This window comes from Halichoeres trimaculatus, unplaced genomic scaffold (genome assembly GCF_033239565.1).
Source record: "Halichoeres trimaculatus isolate MK-OKI-2021-1 unplaced genomic scaffold, fHalTri1.1 fHalTri1_scaffold_8, whole genome shotgun sequence".
In the NCBI taxonomy this organism is placed as follows: domain Eukaryota; kingdom Metazoa; phylum Chordata; class Actinopteri; order Labriformes; family Labridae; genus Halichoeres; species Halichoeres trimaculatus.
In genome coordinates, this window is record NW_027437186.1 from 34122014 (window position 1) to 34142106 (window position 20093).

The following is a 20093-nucleotide window of genomic DNA, read 5'->3' on the forward strand; positions in this document are numbered from 1 at the left end:
AGTTAAGTAACTATTGTTGTATATATATTTTTTTGTAATATTTGACGTCATTTAGCATTTTAATTTAGCCACATGCTGTGTTGAGGGTTGATGTATGTTTATCTGGCGGATTAAAGGATAGCTTCTGTCTCCAGCTTGTGTCTGTGAGGTCTCTTTGACCTTGTGTAAACTTTTACCCAGTCTCCTCGCTCTGATTCAACAGTCACACACTTTGATGGCACATGTCTCACTGAAAACTGACACCAGCTGTGGGTTGAGACTGTGGTGTCAGTAATGTTTTTTGGCAGTGATTGTTATAAAATTGTATTGCTTCCGATTCTCAGGGCTCATTCTTTTGGGACCAGCGCTGTAAAATTTACTTGTGATCAGATTCAGAATAAATGCAAAACTGAGAAATGGATCCTCTTCGGGTGATTCTAGGTGATTCTATTCTATTCTAAGTGTATAACCAAAGAACTGGGAGAATCTTCACCATCTATATGTAATGCTACTGGCAGTCTGTGTAATGTTAGTGAATCCTGGTTGTGTCCTGCCAGTCATCTACCATAGACTGTAAAAACCATGGACCTAGTCTCCGCGACGTCACCCGTCTGTTCCTGAAACTGTGAAATGAAGCCAATACGCCGACACAGCCACATTTGATATGACACCGGCTGTGAGTTTCTTTTCAAACAGCCACAGGTGCCCGGCAGTCATGTGACCTGAGCTGTGTCTCTGATTGGACAATCAAACAATCCTAATTTTTTCTAAAATGTGAAGTTAGAAAAAAATCACCCACTGTACAGTGTGTGCAGAGAGCAAAATCAGTGTTTCAGACCCAAGCTGTAAAAGTCTGTTTGTAAAGCTGGGTGTGACCATAGACTGTAAAAAAAAAATGGACCTCCACTCGCTGGGCTCGAAGTGAGGGCTCCACAAAAAATGCTCCCCCTGGTGACTGGCTGCACTATAGGTTTAAAAATACAGCCTTCCAGTCATTCCACATGGGCTGTGGTCAAACTTTAAAAAATTAATACACCTGGTAGAAATGTTTCTCACGTCCGATTGTTGTGGTGATTTGAAGATATTATTTGTCTGCCTTGTATTCAAGTCCTCTTTTTTCTGAAAAGTTTTGTTTTCATTAGTTATACGAGGTTAAAAACGAGGCTTTACATAACGTTTAACAATGATTGACAGCTGCAGTTCTCGTGTATTTTTTTCAGGGATTGTAAAATATGTCGGGAGGTAGAGTCAGGAAGTGATTTGACTCTTGAAAGAAAAAAATATATATTATTTTTGTCACCCAGCTCCACTCAGATTCTCCCAGAATCCCTCATCGTCTCTACTGCGCAGACTCTGGCTCCAAACTGCTACAATGGTGGCGCCTCAGATGGCAGTATTTCTGCTTGAAAACTGTAGAATGATAAATGGCGAAGCCACGCTGTCGACTCTATATACAGTTCATGGGTGTGACTATAACCTCTGGTCTTTCTGCAGCCAGCCTCAACCAGATTCTTGATGAACAGCAACTTTTAGCACTTTAGCCTTTAGCTCGTGCTCCATCTCTCTTCTGTTTATCTTTCTTCTTCTCTTCTGTCCTTTTTCTGTCTGACAGTTAGGCTCCAGTGTCCACCATCACTACAAAATTAATCACAGAAATCGTTTTCAGCAGAGAAAACACAGATTTCTCTTCTCACTGCTATACTTTGTCAGTCGGCGGTGGTGTTGTCATAGAGACTCAGACATGCCATTAATTTAAATCCGGTCCTGCTAGACCCAATTGGAAAGCTATGAAGTAGCATTTCTAGATAACTTATATCGGTACTGTTTATCTCATTTGAAAGTGTGGATTATGATCAGGCATATATCTAGAAAGGAGACTTTTTGCAAGACCACTTAAAAACTCTTCACTGCCTCTTTAAATGTCCCTGGTGTCAGCTTTGAACGTACTTTGCTAATCTTGAAGAAAACTACAAAACTGGATCAGCTGCAATCTCACACCAGGTGTTAGCACTGTTAGTGTCAGTGACTGTCCACAGCTTCAGGTCATTATCGACTGCCTTGGATGGTGAGTTTTCACCCCGGTTGCCAATTTCTTCGGCTGCAGGGGGGCTAGTTCAGGCAGCGAGGATCTGTTTCAGTTTGGGGATAAATCCCAGCATCCCAGCAAGGATTTTGTGACCCAGCATTTAAAGTCAGTAACTTAAAATGTTTTGTGCAGGGCCAGTGAATCCAACATGCAAATATTGTTTGCTAGAAGAAAAGCAGTTTGTTTTTCCCACTTCCTGTGTGCAGATAACAAGTCAGGCTGCGACGCTTCCTCAACACAAAGTTAATCATCTGAGAGCATTTTTCTTTTGGACACATAATAAACCTTCACAGTCAGGTTTGGAGACTTCCAAATGCCTTTTTAATATCCTTCCACCTCTGTATCTCTTTCATCAAGATTGAAAGTCACTACAACAAACTCCACTCATAAAAAGGACATCATTTAAATCTGAACCGGCAGCCCCGGCCATTGGTTTACGATAAATCTGCTTCACTCTATTTCACCCATCGCTCATCTCATTCCTCCTCTTTATTCTCTCTGCAGAGGCGACTGTCCTCAGCTACGACGGCAGCAAGTTTATGAAGGTCCAGCTGCCAGTGGTGATGCACACAGAAGCCGAGGACGTGTCCATGCGCTTCCGCTCGCAGCGAGCCTACGGTATCCTGATCGCCACCACGTCTCGGGACTCTGCTGACACCCTGCGACTCGAGCTGGAGAGCGGGCGCGTTCGCCTGACTGTCAACTTAGGTAACGCCTCGGACATACAGTGGCTGCAGCAGCACACACACACCCACACACACACACTCTGACACTCACACACACAGCATATTTAGAATAGAAAGAGTAAAGACTTTCAATGGAAAGAGTCTGCGGCTCTGCGCTCGCTGCCAGTTGAGCACACAGCTGCTGATGCCCGGAAGGGAATGCTCGCCGCCCATTTCCTCAACATCCGTACATGTGTTAGACTAAAGAAAATCGCCCTCACATCACACACACTGCTGAATTATTTGTAATGCTAGATTGCATCCACTCCTTCCTCCCAGCTAGTGGCCAATCACAGAAATACGACACAGCCTTTCTTTTCAGTCGTGGCGTCCTGCACACACGTTTTAATCTGAATGACTGCTGAAAGAATTGCATGATTGCACATGAATCTACAAGTGTGTCTTAAATTTGAGTGGAAAAGATATTCCACACCTGCGCCCGCAGCAAAAAGGAAATTGAGGACAAAATGAAAGACTCCATGGATTTGTGTATGTGTGCTTATTTGCTCAGGAAAGGATCCAATGATGCCTGTGAAAAGTTTGATATCTCCCAGACAGAGCAATGCCGCACAAATGATAGCCATCTATTTCTCCTTTCCACTGGCTAAACAGAAATGGGCTCCCTAAGCGGCGCCGTTTAGCGATGCATACAAAGTAGACAGTCTGTTCCAACCACAAGGAAGCATCTGTCCCACCACGGAGGACAACAGCGCCACACACTGACAGGGCTGACAAAAAGATCCTCAAAGGCCGCTCTGTGTTTCGTCTCCTTCTGAATTATCTTTGACACTTTAAAGGCGTTTGATGCGGCTCCTTCCTTCCTTCATGAAAGCAGAGCATTCCCTGTAAGGGCGAGGCTGGTGTTGGTCTCTGGCTGTTTGCGACCACTTTTCTGCTGTGGTTGACGACACATGACAGGCAGGGCCGTGGAGGGATGGAGGGGAGGGGGGAGCTGGATCTGGGTCACCTTTCGAAGAGTTCAGTGTTAGCTAAGCTCCAGGAATCAGAGGAGTAAATACAGATACAATAGGAGCAGTGTGCATGCTAGGAGACTAGGTTATTGTTGACAGCAATGACAAATCAAGCTTTTGTTAAGGGGTCAACAGAATTATAATTTGTTACACACAAAAAAAAGAAAAAAGTTCACTCAATTGATGCAGCAAAAAATCCTTCAGTGCAAATCCTCATGATCTTATTCAGTATGACAATAAATAGTTTTAGTATCATTAACTGATGGTTAAGAGGTGCCATATTCAGCTTGTTATTGTATATCACATGACACTTAAACTATTATCAGGGATGCACGATATTGGATTTTTTTAGCTGATATTTAACAACACATTTAGTTGATTCCGATACCAAAATTTTTACAAATAATTATATTTTTTTAACACAATTGCAGAGCGATTACACTAGGGGAACACATTTTTTGTTGAATTTGGTCTGATAGCCGTTTTTAACTATTTTTTGGGGGTGTGGCATCTAAAACTGATCCAACTTTTTCTCTATCTCGTCAAGTTTTTGGAACAAAAGAATCCCCATTTTCTGAAAAAATATAGAAAAGAGGAATTTAATAGAGAACACTTTTAATTAAACCCAATGGGAAAATTCAAGAGGCAGGAATCAAGAAATAAAAAGTAAAAAACTGTATAAGAAGTGCAAAAAAGTCCATAATAATAATAATAATAATAATAATAATTATTATTATTATTATTATTATTATTATTATTATTATTATTATTATTATTATTATTATTATTAATTTATTTTTTAATGAAACTATAAAATAATAAAATTGAAAAACATTTGTAATAATTAAAAATAATTTAAAAAAAAATATTCAATATGTTTACAGATATGTGCTTGTTCTATTAAAAAAAAAAAATCAAATATTGACCTTTAATGAAATCAAGAAACAGGTATGACTGCAATGATTACAAGATCTGGAACAAAAAATATATAGACCTTTGTAAATTAAACACTTGTTTTTGAACCAGCATGCTTATTTTAGTTTTAATCAGCATTAAAATCTAACTCAACAGAGTTTTTTTCTTAAGTTGTTCCCCAGTGTTATCTGTCTTCTGTAATGGAAGTAGCATATTCTATTTCAGTGCATACTCTTATCAAATTTCTTATGAAATATTTATTTCTTGTGCAAAATAAGAAAAATATATACCTGATGCTGTATATTTATATTTGACAACTGCTTTCAAACAAACAAAAAATCTAAAAGATTAATCCTACTTGAAAGGTGGATGAGGCTGTTCCCGAGAAAGTCATAACAATACCCACAACCAGGGCAAATTTGGTTAATCCCATAACTGACAGCCTGTAAACATGACCTCTGTTCACAGGAAACATAAGAGAAGTGCAATTGTATAGCATTCAAACTTGAACTGAATAAAATGTTTTGTTTTATTAAACTGTAAATGTGCCTAAATTAGTCTGTTACATGTACCATAATGAATGCTGCTTAAATTCAAGTTTTACTTGAGCCAAATATGGGACTACTCAATCTGAACTGTGCAAACAAAACCACAAAAAGTTTTATGATCGGTTTTGGAATTTGGTGTGTGATAGCCGATATTTGATTTTTAAGCCAATATCAGCTGATACTGATAATACCGTGCATCCCTTGCCATAATATGGAGTTTTTTTTTCCAATCAGGAGTCAATCCCCCTAGTTTCAATAGTAGATCCAAGATTTCTGAAATCAGGCTTGTAACCTAATTTAGTGGATCTGAAAAACAGGCTAATGTTGAGCAGATAGATGGTAATGTAGAGGGAAGAGTGATGAAAAATAGGCAAAGCTTCCAGCTGGCCCTGTCTGACCCTGACCGAATTCTGATGCTCTCGTTTAGTAAAGAAAAAACATAAATACAACTTCACAGATCCTTATCCAACCTAAAGGAAAGAGTTACGCTACATGAAAAGACAAATCCAAACAAGCAGTGTTATATAAGCAGACCTCAGCTCTTGTTATTTTCTGTTCTACATGGCTGAGATGTGTATTTCAGTAAACCATGCTTTGCTCCTCTGGCACAGCTACACTGCAGTGCTTTTACCAGCTCGCTGCAGCCCGGGGGCCATGGTGAGAGCATCAGAGGACGGACAGTGTCCGTGTGTGCGTCCCCAGAGGGGTGGACTGTATGCTTTAATGATGTCTGCAGCTGTAACGTTGAAAGATGAATTTATCTCTCATCTATTCTTCCCCATCTAGATTGTATCAGGATTAACTGTACCACCAGTAAGTTACTGTTCACCTTTCTTCTTTTCTGTCTCTGGACATTCTTGTTTTAGTCTTTTGAGCTCTTGTTATGTCCTCATGTTTATAACTTCTGTTCTGCAGACTAATTATGACCCTGACATGAGCGTATCCTAAAGCGATTTCTCCTCTGAAATGTATCTGACTTGCACCTTGCACTGACTTAGAGAGAACATTTAAGGTCGGAGCTGAGGGCACAGTCGAGCTGCATGATGTTGTCTCGTCCAGGAGAATAATGAGCAGCAGGCAGGAGATGGAGGGAGGCTTGAATTAATGACGGACCCAGATCTGGCAGTCAGCTGTGATTCTGCACACTGAGTTGTTCCTAATTAACGAACCATTTTCACTCATGAACTCAGGCTGATATAAAACGCATGCTTTGGAAGTGCAGGTATTTTAGACATGCATGATTTCCTGAACTCCCCCCTCCTCCTCCTCCTCTTCCATCCTCACTTTTTTGTTTCCTTTCTACTTCAGTATCTCACGCCTGTTGTAAATTGATGAGGCCATTCACGGCGCAGAGGAAATACAGAGTGTGATTTTATTATTCTCATTAACCTGCCTCACAGAGCAGAAAGAAAGGGATAAAGAGGGAGGGAGGGAGAATAGATCTTGCTGTGGGATTCACGGTGGATTTGCCAGTGTTTGTGTGTGTGTTTGTTTCAACAAAGAGGTTACATTGCAATATTTTGGGAGGTAAATATCCCTGACATTTATTATTCAGGAAGCGTGATGAATTAATAATTACTTCTTAGGAGTCATAATACGTGAGCGCTCTTCCTGTTTAATGATTGTGAAGTGACAGGCGCACTCTCTGTATCAGTAAACACCAACAGAAATGAGACGCTTTAAGCTCTGTGATAGAGTGCCAGTGTCACACACACACAGACGCACACACTGTAAAGAAGGACAAACTGCTCTCTCCGGAAACACGCGTGTTGGGTTCGTGTGTGTGTGAAGTGTTAAAGTATTTGAAGGTCACCGCCTTGACGAGAAGCGCAGACTTACACAACATAGCGCCTCCGCACACAACCACATGATGTGACCTCTAGACATGCCTGTGTGAGCCAGCCCTTCTTAACACCTTTCTAAATGCTAAATAGCATTTTTCATGCATCTTGGCTTGCATCCCTTGTTTGTGTATGCAAATAAAAAGCTCTAAGCTGTAATTCCCCACTCTGATGCTTTGAAAGGTCACTCTTGGTGTATGAGGACAGAGTGATGGGACTGTATGTGCAAACATGTGCGTCAATATTTGTCTCATTTTCCACTGATTAATTTATGGTTTTTGAATATGTGAATTTTTCTTTATCAAAATTACATCAAATCAGGAGATTGACTTATACATCTTTATGGAGCGATGCAGCATTTTTGCTTGATTGGGAAATCAATGGTTAAATCTCCTCTTTTTCAGGGCATACCAAGTTTACTGAGTCTTCACCGGTCAATGTTATTATTTCTACAAATTTAAGATCCATCAATCAAAATAAAAACTAGAAAAGCACTCAGAGAACGCAGATCTCCACCAAGCATATTGTGATTGTCACGCAACACTTTAGTCCGACTTTAATGTTATACTTCCTTTCACCACACTGTTGCTACTGCTACTGCTTAGTATCCAGAATATTGGCAGGATTTGGATTCTACTTTTACATCTGTCAGAAATTACGGTGACCTTGTCTTGTATTGTTTTGCAAAGCAATCCGACCATTTATGGTGGAGTTATATACACATATGGTGAAAACAGCCCTATCGCACAATGATAGAGTATCCTTTAAAAGAATCCTGGATCTAGATGGAGATCCGGATCACCTCCAAAATGTAATCACTTCTTCCTTATCTTATTTTGAACATTTCCTGAAAATTTCATCACGATCCGTTGGTTACATTTTTGAGTAACTCTCCCAAAAACACAACCTCCTTGGCGGAGGCAAGAGGAAAATATGTTCATTTTATGGATTTATACTACTAAAATAAGCCAGAGTGAAGCATGTTAGCCCATTTTTCAACCTGTGTTTAAAGCAAATAAATATCACAAGCATGAAAAACAAAGTCTGGCCAAAACACTTCAAAACGCTCAACACAGACGATGACATAAATGTAAGACAAAGAAAAGAACGAAATCTTTAAATCCAAAAAGCAGGTGTCAGTTGTTACCTGGCTGGTTAATTGATGCGGGAGGCAAATAAAGATTAAAATATAGCCTAGGCTACCCAATCTGACTTCATATTTTAAGGTAAATAGCATACTAACATTACTATAAAACTTTTCTAACAAGCCACCGTCAAACAAGTCAAGTCAAGTTTATTTAAATAGCAAATTTAAAACAACCAAGGTTTGACTAAAGTGCTTTACAGAACAAAAAATAATACACAAATTAAAATAAATTATCCTTCATAAAATTAAATGTAAAACCTGTAACCATTAAAACCCTACAGTTACAGGTAAAAGTCAATATCATTTGAAAACTTGTCTAATCACACAACCGTAATTGTCTCTTCCTGCAAAAGTCAAGCATCAAATACTTGTCCAACACCTTATGAATCCAGCATGAGTTGAAGATAAAGTCTATAACTTTCTCACGATACATAATCTTAAAGCCATATCAAACACTGATGTATGAAACTGTTTGTTTAAAAGCTTAGTTATACTGTGTTGATGTCGTTCCCAAACTGAAGGTTGCAAAACGCCTTCTAAATCCAAAAACCAATGCATATTTCATTCATTATCCTTAAAATATGAACAAAATTAGAGATTAAATTTTTTACATAAAACCATGCCAACAGGAAATGATTGATCTGTTTTTTCCACATTTCTTTGTGGGAGACCCCTGGGGTGACTAAACCAGGATAATGATGGCATCAGTGGGGGCAGATTAATTTGGAAAACAGTATGTGCACTTAAGTAGTCTCATTTTCTACAGATGAGCGAAATTAAATATCTTCTTTTGTCTGGTTTTTGGTTTGTCTATTTGGAGATGGGAACCAAATTATGCACTTTTAAATAAGGGCTGGGATGATGTGTCATTCTCGCGAGTCGATTATGATTTTTGTGGCGCCAATTCAGTATAAATTGCAAATCCTCAATATTTATGAATTTGTGACTTTTAGTTTTTTTTTTTTTTTTACACCAGACCATATGAAAAAGTGAAATTATGTTGTTTTCTATGGACTGTATCAGGGGCCATATTTTCCCATAAAATGCACATCACGTGAGTCAGAGAGAAAGATTTCGCCCTCTGCTGGAGAAAAGTGGTAACATTATCCAATCCAGTTTATAAACAAAGACTGAAATGAAGAAGTTGAATTTGAAAAAAAAAAAAATTGACAAAGAACCCCAAGTTTGATATTGTTAAACAAAAAACCCCTGATATATTGCACGTTGACTTTTCACCCACCCCTATTTTAAAGATACCGATCAAATTCTGTACTAAGTCATGATTCACATAATATTTAACGGTACCATGTTTTGGCACCTAAATGCATCCTTGTGACTGTGAAAGGGTATATATATATATATATATACATATATTTATTTATTTATCTATTTATTTATTTATTTATCTATTTATTTATTTATTTATTTATTTATCTATTTATTTATTTATTTATATTTATTACCACATAAACACACTCAAAAGTACCAAAAATTGGTAGCATTGTGTACTGATACTGATTGCCAGGTACCAAGTAATGGTACCATATCGTTTCAAATATGAAAGGTACACATCCCTAAGTCTACTGGTGTATTTCCATCACAGAGGGGCATTAGTCTCCAGCTGAGTACTGTAGACCCCAAGGAGAATCTGCTGTGAAAAAGTCTGAATTGTTTTCTCTTACACTTCTTCTGTTGGTCAGAAATCTGTTGAACACGTTCCCCAGTTTCAGGGCTTTGATTTGTATCAAAGTGAGAGTCTATATTGACACCGAGCCATGCTGTTAGATTAGGGAGATAACTGATGTTTTATAGATTAAAGACTGTAGCTGCTCTCACTAATAAACGCTATGATTCAAAGAGAAAATGTGTTTATTCTACCAAAAGGAAAAGCTGATGTAAAAATAAAACGTGAAAAAGCATGAACAGCATCTTTCTCTCATGGACCCGATTGTGTCATGAGGAAATGTTTAATTGAACTTCTTGGAGAGAACTGTGTTGGAGAGTTTCCTCTCTTAAGGAGATAGTCTTTAATCCGTTTCTTCTAGGTTGTTATTTTGCTCCGTGGTATTTTTGTCCCCCTTTCCCCCTGTTAATTAATGTGCCTTGTCAGGCGCTGCAGCTCCGGTCAGTGTGGTGGATGAAGAATTTCAGCACCGACTCAAAGAACACATCACTGTCAATTAGGGACCTTGGCTCCCTGGGGCTGCCCGGAGCTGTCTGAAGAAAACACTGCCACTTCGACTTAAACACTGTTAACAGGCTCTGAGTGACAACAGACTAAAAATATGGAGCTAAAATAACTTTTGACAGATTGGCTTTTTCTTTCCACTGTCAGGCTGCGTCTCTGTCATTAACTTAAACTGCTGGGTAATCACATTTACAGTGTAACTAAGACTCTATTATGAAGCAACTTCATGTGATCAATGCCTCCTGACCTCCATGGGCAGCATCCCGAGGTTGATTTGTCCTTCATAATTGATCTCCTTTACTTGTCAGTTTTTGACTTATTCAGTGTGAAGAAGCTGCGGGGGTTCTTTACATGGATATCACCGCTCTGTGATGGAAATGATGAATGAGGAGGAGGAGGAGGAGGATTCATATAGAGTGAGACATGCATATATATGATGCCTGCTTTCTAGCCAGAGACTCATGATAGATCATAATATTGATGGGAATGGAAAATAAACTATATATCAACATAAAATAATGATTACATGGAAGATAAGTTGGCTTACTGCTGCTTCTTTAGATTCAAAGCACATAGACTGAAAAATAAAAAGTGGACCTGGCCTCTTGTAATAAAAGTTCAACTGCAATCCCGCAAATGACCCGCAGGTGGAGACTCCTCTGAGGAGTTAGACTTTGAGTTAATGTTAAATTTTCAATGATGATGGACAGATGCTGTGATACATCATAAAAAGTCAAATTTTGGTTTATTGTTACACATCCGGGTCTGACACCCCCCCCCCCCAAAATAAATAAATAAATAAATAAATAGATAGATAAATAAATAAATAAATAAATCACCTTAAAGCTGTATTTTTAACGTAAATAAAATGAAAAAAAATAAATAAATAAATAAAGTGAAATAAAAAAGAAAATTAAAAAATTGTTAAAATAAGTAATTAAAATTAAATAAAAAATAAATTTAAAAAATCACCTTTAGCTACATTTGTTGGAAAAAATAAATAAATAAAATAAAATAATAAAATAAAATAAAATACAAATAGAAATAAAATTATATTGAGTTAAAATAAAATTGAAAAATATCATGATTTTTAGCAAAAAAAAAAAAAGAATTAATGACATAATTAAATAAAAATAAAAAAAATAAATAAAAAAAAAAATAAATAAATAAATAAATAAATAAATAAATAAATAAATAAATAAATAAATAAATAAAAATTAAAAATTAAATATTACAACTGCAACAAATGTTAAACTGGTCATTACACCCATCCCCTTGTATGATGACTTGCCAGGGGCCTGCTCTTAATTAACTACAATGAATGCAAATATATACATTGACTCAGGCCTCTTTGATATAAAAAAAGAAAACAATCCACGAGACTTTCAAAATAAAAGTCAGACATAGAGCAACACACAGTATTAAGAGATAGAAAATTACTCCGGCTTTTTATTGCTAATTCGCTCAGCTGACATTTTCTTATAATGAGTTAATCATCTCAGTTACAAGTTTTTAAACAGTTTGTTGGAGAAACAATTTAAGTGTCATAGCATCCATCTGAATTTAAAACAACTGCAAACAAATCCAAGGATAAAGACTCAGAGTGGAGACCCTCCATTATGACCCTTCCTATATGAGGGGGGGCTGAAAAGTTCATAGCCTGACAAGGATGGAGTTATGCCATATTGATGAAACTTGGCATGCACTAAAATCAACATTTTCTGACACTTAGGGCATGGTTTATTTTCAGATTAACTGATACTGATGTCCCATTTTAGGACTTTGAAAAATAGAACCAGACATGGACTATGTCAAGACTATGTTGAGAAATAAACCATGCCCTAAGTGTCAAGAATTGTTGAATGTAATGCTTGCCAAGTTTCATCACCCTAACATAACTCCTTCCTAGTCAGGCTATGAACTTTTCAGCCCACCTCTGTACCTCATTTATGAGTTAATCTAAAGATAATATAAAGTGTAGTCAAGCAAGAAACTGCAACAACAGGTTTACATGCATAGATGGGAAAAGTACAGCCCAGATGGCCATGAAAAGTCTGTTATGTAGCCTTATATATTTTTTTCTCTGACATTTAAGACGACATAAGCTTTTTTTTCTGCACTGTAAAAGATGAAACAAAGAATAAATGTTCCCTAAATTACAACACATCAACCTGCAACACTGAGTCAGAAATGCTTCTTGAAGCTGATTATGCTCCTGTATATACTTATATGTGTGCACCAGTGTAGACTGAGCTCCCAGTTAAAAGGAAGCAGAGTTATTTTCAGGTTTTTCTTTGTGGTGGTTGAGTTAGTGTCACATGGAGGTCACCACGTCTCCTCGGCTCCTTGTAAGAAAAATTACCCTCTGAGGTCCAACCCTGGAAACAAACAGTGACATCTCCCAAAGCAACAGCCTGCTGAGGGACTTTCCTGTCAAGCCAGCAGGTAGTTAACTCCTCATGATTATGCAGTTGTTGCTAAAAATACTCTAATCTGGGCAAAGTGGTGTCAGTTAGATCAGGTCGTGTTCAGAACAGCCCTTCAACATGTTCGGTGTCACGCTCGCTCTCGTTATATGAGATGAAGAAACAGGAATGCAAATGGCAGCAGCAGATTAGTATTGACTGGAGCACTTATTGTTTTAACACCATTTAACCCCTGATGACCGGGACATTTTTAGCAATGACTTCCTGTTAGCAGGGCACTGATTGGATAAGCAGACTGCAGTGTGTTTTGCATGGCTCCTTTTTATGGGGCGCACACTGGAAATAACAACATTTCTCCACATTTAGCTCTAAAACATCACTTTTTCTGCAGATTTAGAGAAATATTTGTGAAATATATTCATCAAATATTATATATAGATGTTGAATGTTTTATCTGAATGTTAAATGTTACATCACACAATTCATACACAAGGCAATTCATACTGCTTTACAACTAAGACAAAATAAAATCACAATAGGCAAAATAAAATAATTGCACAAAATCATACCATAAAACACCAAAAATGATTAATTAAATTAAAAGAGGAGAGTGCAGATAAAATACTTTCAGTTGTTGTATGCAATGCTAAACAGAACTGTTTTCAGGCGGTATTTAAACAACCCAGAGTTGAGGCTTGTCTCACATCTTCTGGAAGACTGTTTCAGATTTTGGGGGCATAAAACTGGACTGCAGCCTCTCTGTGTTTAGTCCTGACTCTGGGCACCAGCAGGAGACCTCTCCCTGAGGTTCTCAGAGATCGAGTTGGTACATATGGGTCCAGCATGTCAGAGATGTACTTTGGTGCTAAACCATGAAGAGACTTGTACACAAGCAGAGGTGTTTTAAAGTCTATTCTCTGAGCCACAGGAAGCCAGTGCAGGGACCTGAGCACTGGACTAATATGGTCGTATTTCCTGGTTCTGGTCGGGACTCGGACAGCAGCGTTCTGAAAGTACTGCAGCTGTCTTACATATCTAAATGTTGAATGCTAATTATACATTTTTTAAATGAATGTCCTAATTCTCAATATGTAGCTACATTTCTAAACATTTAGTTTCATTCTAAAGATTTAGCCAAGACTAAATATTTAACAAAGATTTCAAGACATTGATTGATTGATTTCTAAATATTTAGTCAAGATTTCTAAATCTCAAGCGAAGATTTCTAAATATGAAACCAAGATTCCTAAATCTTGAGGAAGCAATCGCGCTAAGAGGATTTTGATAAAGTGAAACACAGTCGGCTTAATCAGCTGTTAGAAAATAAACGTACCAAGTGCTGTGCTGGTTCTGTTGGAGATCCTGTGGCTGACATCAAAGAAGTGGAGCTTGACATTCTCAAAAGGCTTACTTGAACTTTTATTTTGGTACTACCCGGCAGGCAGGTGAATTTGCATATTAGCTAAATATTTAGAAATCTTTGCTCAAGGTTCAGAAATCTCCACTTCAAATTAAGAAATCTTAGCAAATATCTTGAAATTTGTGCAAATATTTAGAAATTTTTTCAAAAGATTTAGCAATGTTTACTTAAGATTTAGAAATCTTGACTAAATATTTAGAGACCTTGGTAAATATTTAGAAATCCTTGCTTAAGATTTATAAATCTTTGTCTAAGTCTTAGCTAAATATTTAGAAATAAAACCAAATGTTAAGAAACAAAGCTAAATATTTAGAATCAGGCCAATCGTTTATAACATTTATAAATAACATTGGTAACACTTTACTTTAGAGGTGTGCAAATTTCATCACACTTAGGTAATAATAAGACAAAGTTCTTCCTTATTTCTTTGAAATTAGCACATAACTTCTTTAAAATAATGTCCAAAATTTATTGTCGCAAGTCACAGTTGGTAGGTTACTGTTTTGTTTTTTTCCAGTTTCTTTGAATTTCACTCCAAATTGCAAGGTATGAAGGTGACGTTTAGCAAATAATTTATTTGAAATAAAATCACAACCCACCACAAAATGTTTTTAGAAGTATCCCAACGTTTCTGCTATTTCAGTTTCCCAATAAGCAGTTGATAATTAGCTATTTATTTAATTTCACCAAGTTCTTTAGTACTTAGTTTGTTGATATGCACACTTGAGATCACATGCAAAATGATTAACCTTAATGATTAGGTCTATAATGTTTTTCATGATGCAACTGAAGGCTCTAGATTCTTATTAAATTTCAGGGGTAATTTCAAAGAAATAAGAAAAAACTTTGTCTAATTATTACCTAGGTGATTTTTAAGAGCTGACTGTGCAGAAATGTTATTTGCAGTGTGTGTGTAACTTTACAATCGGAGCCTCATACTTTTTGCCTGTACATGCTGGCCTGGATGAGTCGATGACAATCTGGAAGTTGTGGCACACTCCTCAGTCACAGAGTATGTGATATCCAGCATCAGCAGCCAGCAGAACCAGTATCTGACCCGTCATCCAGCCAGCCAGAGCTGATTGACTGGATAATCACATCTTCTCATTCTGCCCTTATTCTGCACGTCTCTGCGGCTCCCCTGGGCCTGAAGTCAGTGAGGCAGTGAAGGATCACTGTAGATCCATCACTGCAGATATTTCACCATCAGTGAGGGCACTGGAGAGGCCTGGCTGTGGCAGAGAGTGGACTAAACGCCCTTCATGTCTGGCCAGCAGTTTGCTGCTCACACCCCAGGCTGCACTTCAGGCTCTGAGGGAGTGAACGCGGTGCAGAAATGTGCGTCTCAATACGATTGACCTCTTCCCCTCTTCCCTTTCTTTCCTCTTTGGAGTGCAACAAGGACAGTGTGATGGAAGGCAAAGATCAAGTCCGCTTTCAAGTCCGACTCCATCCCATTATTTCATATCTCTCCTCCTTAATCCCTCGCCAGTCGTCTGGTTTCAATCCCGGCCCGGTGTTTAGTGCTTACAAAGCAGAACTGTGCCTCTGAGATTGAGTGTGTCCCAGTACTTTGGCACCCTCAGATTTGCATACACATTGTATCACAGCTTTGAAGACAGCAAAAAGGAAGGAATAAATAGCCACAAATGGATGCTGAGGAATGATCCTGGCACCCATGTGCAAAAGCTCCCCACAGAGGGCAAGGTATCTGCAGCCTGGGGATTTTAATACCGTCGCAGCGGCGCGTCCTCATTGGTCTGTTTGGTTGTGTGTGCCCAGCAGGGGAGCATCAGAGCTCCAAAGCAACTCAAAGATACTCTCTGACGGAGACAGCATGAAAAAATAATGTGCTGCTTCAATTGGACCGATGTTGGAATTTTTAAATGCAGGAGCGTATCTCAGAGAGATTATTTTTTCTCTCTGCTCTTCAGATCACAGAGATTTGGTGCAGACGCTCTGATTTATCTGTGATTCCAAATTTGATTATCTCCTCTTGAGGTTTTTTGGCACCGTGATTGTGTGTGACATCTCCATCTCTGCCTGCGAGCGGTGACACACTTTATGCAAAGCGAAAAAAGGATTCAGTGAAGGGATGATTCAGAGGTTTGAAGTATCACTGTTTGCTGAATGTTAATCAAACGGTTATTTGGCGTTATTGACAGATGTAAGTCAAGAGGATTTGACTCGGTTGAGCAGAGCTTCTGAGATGCATCTCTCCCCTGCTGCTTTTGCAAAGAAGCAGGAAAAAAAAAATCACATTCTGTATTTCCTGGATTTCCAGCGACAATGGCCCGTCTGTTTTACTTTGAAGGTTTTTTTTTTTTCACCACAAAGCACATCGTTCCCATTCCTCCTTTCAATATCACTTTTTCATTTCCTGTGGTGAGCAAGGGAGGACAAAAAAATCAAATACTGGGTTGCACCGTGGAAGGTAAACAAGATGGAGAGTGATGCTCGGCTGTTAAGTGCCGTGCAGCGTTGAGGCCTTTCGGTGGCGATTTGCTGCCACCAAGTGGAGAGAACAGGAAGAGGAAGAAGAAATGACTGAGACCAGTAATGAGATGTCTAATTATTTAACTTGTGACACTGTGCGTTTACAGCTAATGTTAATATTGTTGTTGGTAGTATTATGACACCCTGATTACTGCCCCCTCCTCTTTGTTTGAGGAAGATTGTGTTCAGTGAGAACTGAGAAATTGACGCCCTATCTAATGGTGCGATCAGTGCAGCAAATGCAAGTCAGAGCGATGTGTTTTTATGGACCATTAACTATGTCTACCTTAATGTTTTCTGCCTCTGTCAGGCTATCTACTCTGTCCTCCTTTAGCTCCCCCTCTCCTCCTCCTTTCCTCCTCCTCTCTCAGCCTGTCTCTTATGAACTCTGTGTGCTGTGTTTGCATGCGTGTGTGTTAACCGCTGTCTGGACTGTCCTGCAGGCAAAGGTCCAGAGACTATTTTTGCGGGTCAGAATCTGAACGATAATGAGTGGCACACAGTGCGTGTGTTCAGGAGGGGCAAGAGTTTGAAACTGACCGTGGATGATCTGCCGCCTGTGGAAGGTACATCCCATCCTCTCCTCTCAGAAACTGATTTTTCTACTTTAAGCTTTAATTATAGATAACCTTTTTTAGGCTCTCAGAGTTTGGGTTCCTCTGACTTTGAGACAAAAGCAAAGTTTTAAAAGAAGAAGAAGAGCTTAAGTGAAATGTTCTGTTCTAGTTTTTTTGTTTTCATAGCAGGTCTTAAGTTTTTATAGACTCGGGAGAGTCTTGGGGCTTTAGATCGATTTGGGACAAAATGTTTGGGCTGCAGAAAAAAAGTTTTCCGCACTACATGGCCTTTGGAAAGCTACAACAAATAATAGAAAACCTGATATAAAATAATAAAGGACAAACTGAGTATTTCCAAGAGGTTTTATCATTTGCACATTTTCTGTTGTTCAAAAATTGTTGGCTCCATGAGTTTATCTTGTTTGCACTTTACTGCTCTCAGTGTTTTCTCACAGAGATATAAATCAAGATGTTAGCTTCATGATTAAATGTTTAATTTGGAGCTCGAGGTTTTTTTTTTAACAATTATTTTAAAGCGTCTTGCAGGTGGGGGTGACGATACTCTCAAAACAAGATTTAAGATGCCAGATACAAATTCAGCAAATTAGTTTATGTTCAAGCTCTGGACACGTTTAACAGCAACATTTGACAGAGGCTTAAGAAACCCCAAAGAGGTGAAAGCTGAAATAATGTAGTGTTTTTGTCTTAAAGCTGCAGTGTCCACTTGAGGCCTGCTGCAAAAAGCAATAAGAGCCACACACACACAAATTTAAAAAGCTGATCTGTACAACAAAGTAAAATGTCGACAGCCTGGTTCAAAAATGATTTTTAGGCAGAGAAACGTCTTTGTTTTTAAACACTAACAGGGGATTTGTGTTATTTGATAACTCACATTTTGCATAATTAGGGTCACAGCAGACTTGGCTGATAGGTGGGGACACAGTAGCTGTTAGCAAAGAGGCTAAAGGTCAATTTTTTTGATTAGAATGATCAAAAGATAGGTAGACACTGCTTAAGCTGAGCATACACTGTGTAATATTTTAAATAGTTTGACTCAGCTCCATCTCAAACTGCATGACTCGATCGCTTAGTTCAAAAGTTTGCAGCCCACAAATCAAGTTCTCAGGTTATACAACTTCACTGCTCACACGGTCAGACTCTGTATCCTTCTTCTTCTTTGGTGTTTGGGAGCTGGACTCTTGTATCCAGCTCTGCAACGTCAAAAGGAGGAGAAGAAAAAACCCAGAAGTTGAAGGCGCACATCGAAGATGCTCAACAAAAACAAATGCACTGTCTTGGCAATTTGTGCCATTCTGTGTAAAGAGACAACAACAACAAAAAAAATAAATAAATAAAAAAGAAGAAGAAGATAGACAAGGAACTGGCTGGGCAGACGTGGGAAATACGGTCTCTCAATTCTTCAGCGACAGCTAAATCGAACTTTAGACCAATTTTTTTTTCCAACTAAAGACCAACTTCGGAGATCACACATGCTCTCAATTCTCCAGTGAAAACACGAAGTAAGCAGTGACAGCTAAATTGAACTTTAGACCAACTCCATCCAACTCGAGACCATTTTCTTCCAACTTTAGACCAACTTCCTCCAACTTTAGACCAACTTCTTCCAACTTTAGACCAATTTTTTTTTTTTCCAACTTAAGACCAACTTCAGAGATCGCACATGCTCTCAATTCTTCAAGAAAACAGGAAGTAAGCAGTGACAGCTAAATTGAACTTTAGACCAACTTCTTCCAACTTTAGACCAACTTCAGAGATTGCACATGCTAAGGAGTGGCCAGGATTTCAAACACGTTTGATTTTCTTTCGATCAACAGATTTGTTGATTGGAAGTGGCTCAAAACTAGCTGACAATTGCACAGTCTATGGCTAGCTTTATGGTACATGTCAAAACTTTGCCTTAGAAATCCACATATGATGTCATAGAGACCATCTTCATGTGTTTTACAGTCCATAGTAGCAACATCTGCAACATAAAGACAGGAAGAGATTTTTTTTTATGTCTTTTTTCAAAATGTCTTAACACAAAATTCTGAAATTAGTGGTAAATTCACTTGGGCAACGCTGTCTCTTTACCTTAAATTGGAAAATCTTCACTTGCTGACACCATGTTTTTCACCTTTATGTAGCTCCAGATGTGAGAAGTCAAAGTCCCTGAGCCCCCGTTACCTTTGGGTTTATTTATCAGGTCACTGATTTGAATTGTCTCTCATGTGTCCCACAGTCTGGCTGTTTTATGAGTCACCGTCGTACCTCCACCTGCAGCATTGTGTCATTTAAAAACAGCTGATCTTGAGGTTTTGTAAATGTCCCTTCAGTAACATCTCCCCTCCCCTCTCTGATGATAAAAGGTCAAATGGCGGGTGACCACACCCAGCTGGAGTTCCATAACATAGAGACGGGCATCGTGACAGAGAAGCGCTTCATGTCCATGGTGCCGTCCAACTTCATCGGCCACCTCCAGAGCCTGGCCTTCAACGGCATGGCCTACATAGACCTGTGTAAAAACGGCGACATCGATTACTGCGAGCTCAACGCCATGATCGGCTTCAAGAACATCATCGCTGACCCCATCACCTTCAAGTCCCGCTCCAGCTACGTGACCCTGACCACTCTGCAGGCCTACTACTCCATGCACCTTTTCTTTCAGTTCAAAACCACCTCCTCCGACGGACTCATCCTCTTCAACAGCGGGGATGGAAATGACTTCATCGTGGTGGAGCTGGTCAAAGGGTGAGAAACTGCTCACACAAAAACTGGTCACATCTACTTTTGA

General features: G+C 38.7%; 1 protein-coding gene across 19 annotated transcripts in view; it reads left to right on the forward strand.

Moving 5' to 3' along the window:
* LOC141794634 (neurexin-1a) overlaps positions 1-20093 on the forward strand; it is a 469750-nt gene that overhangs the window by 190507 nt on the left and 259150 nt on the right. For 14 of the 19 annotated variants that reach the window (XM_074674993.1, XM_074674995.1, XM_074675004.1 and 11 more), the window contains 4 exons: positions 2570-2773; positions 6011-6037; positions 17186-17308; positions 19669-20050. In XM_074674993.1, coding sequence (XP_074531094.1) covers positions 2570-2773; positions 6011-6037; positions 17186-17308; positions 19669-20050 — 736 coding nt within the window. The remainder of the gene's footprint in view (positions 1-2569; positions 2774-6010; positions 6038-17185; positions 17309-19668; positions 20051-20093) is intronic. The other 5 variants (XM_074674998.1, XM_074675006.1, XM_074675009.1 and 2 more) reach the window with 1 other exon arrangement.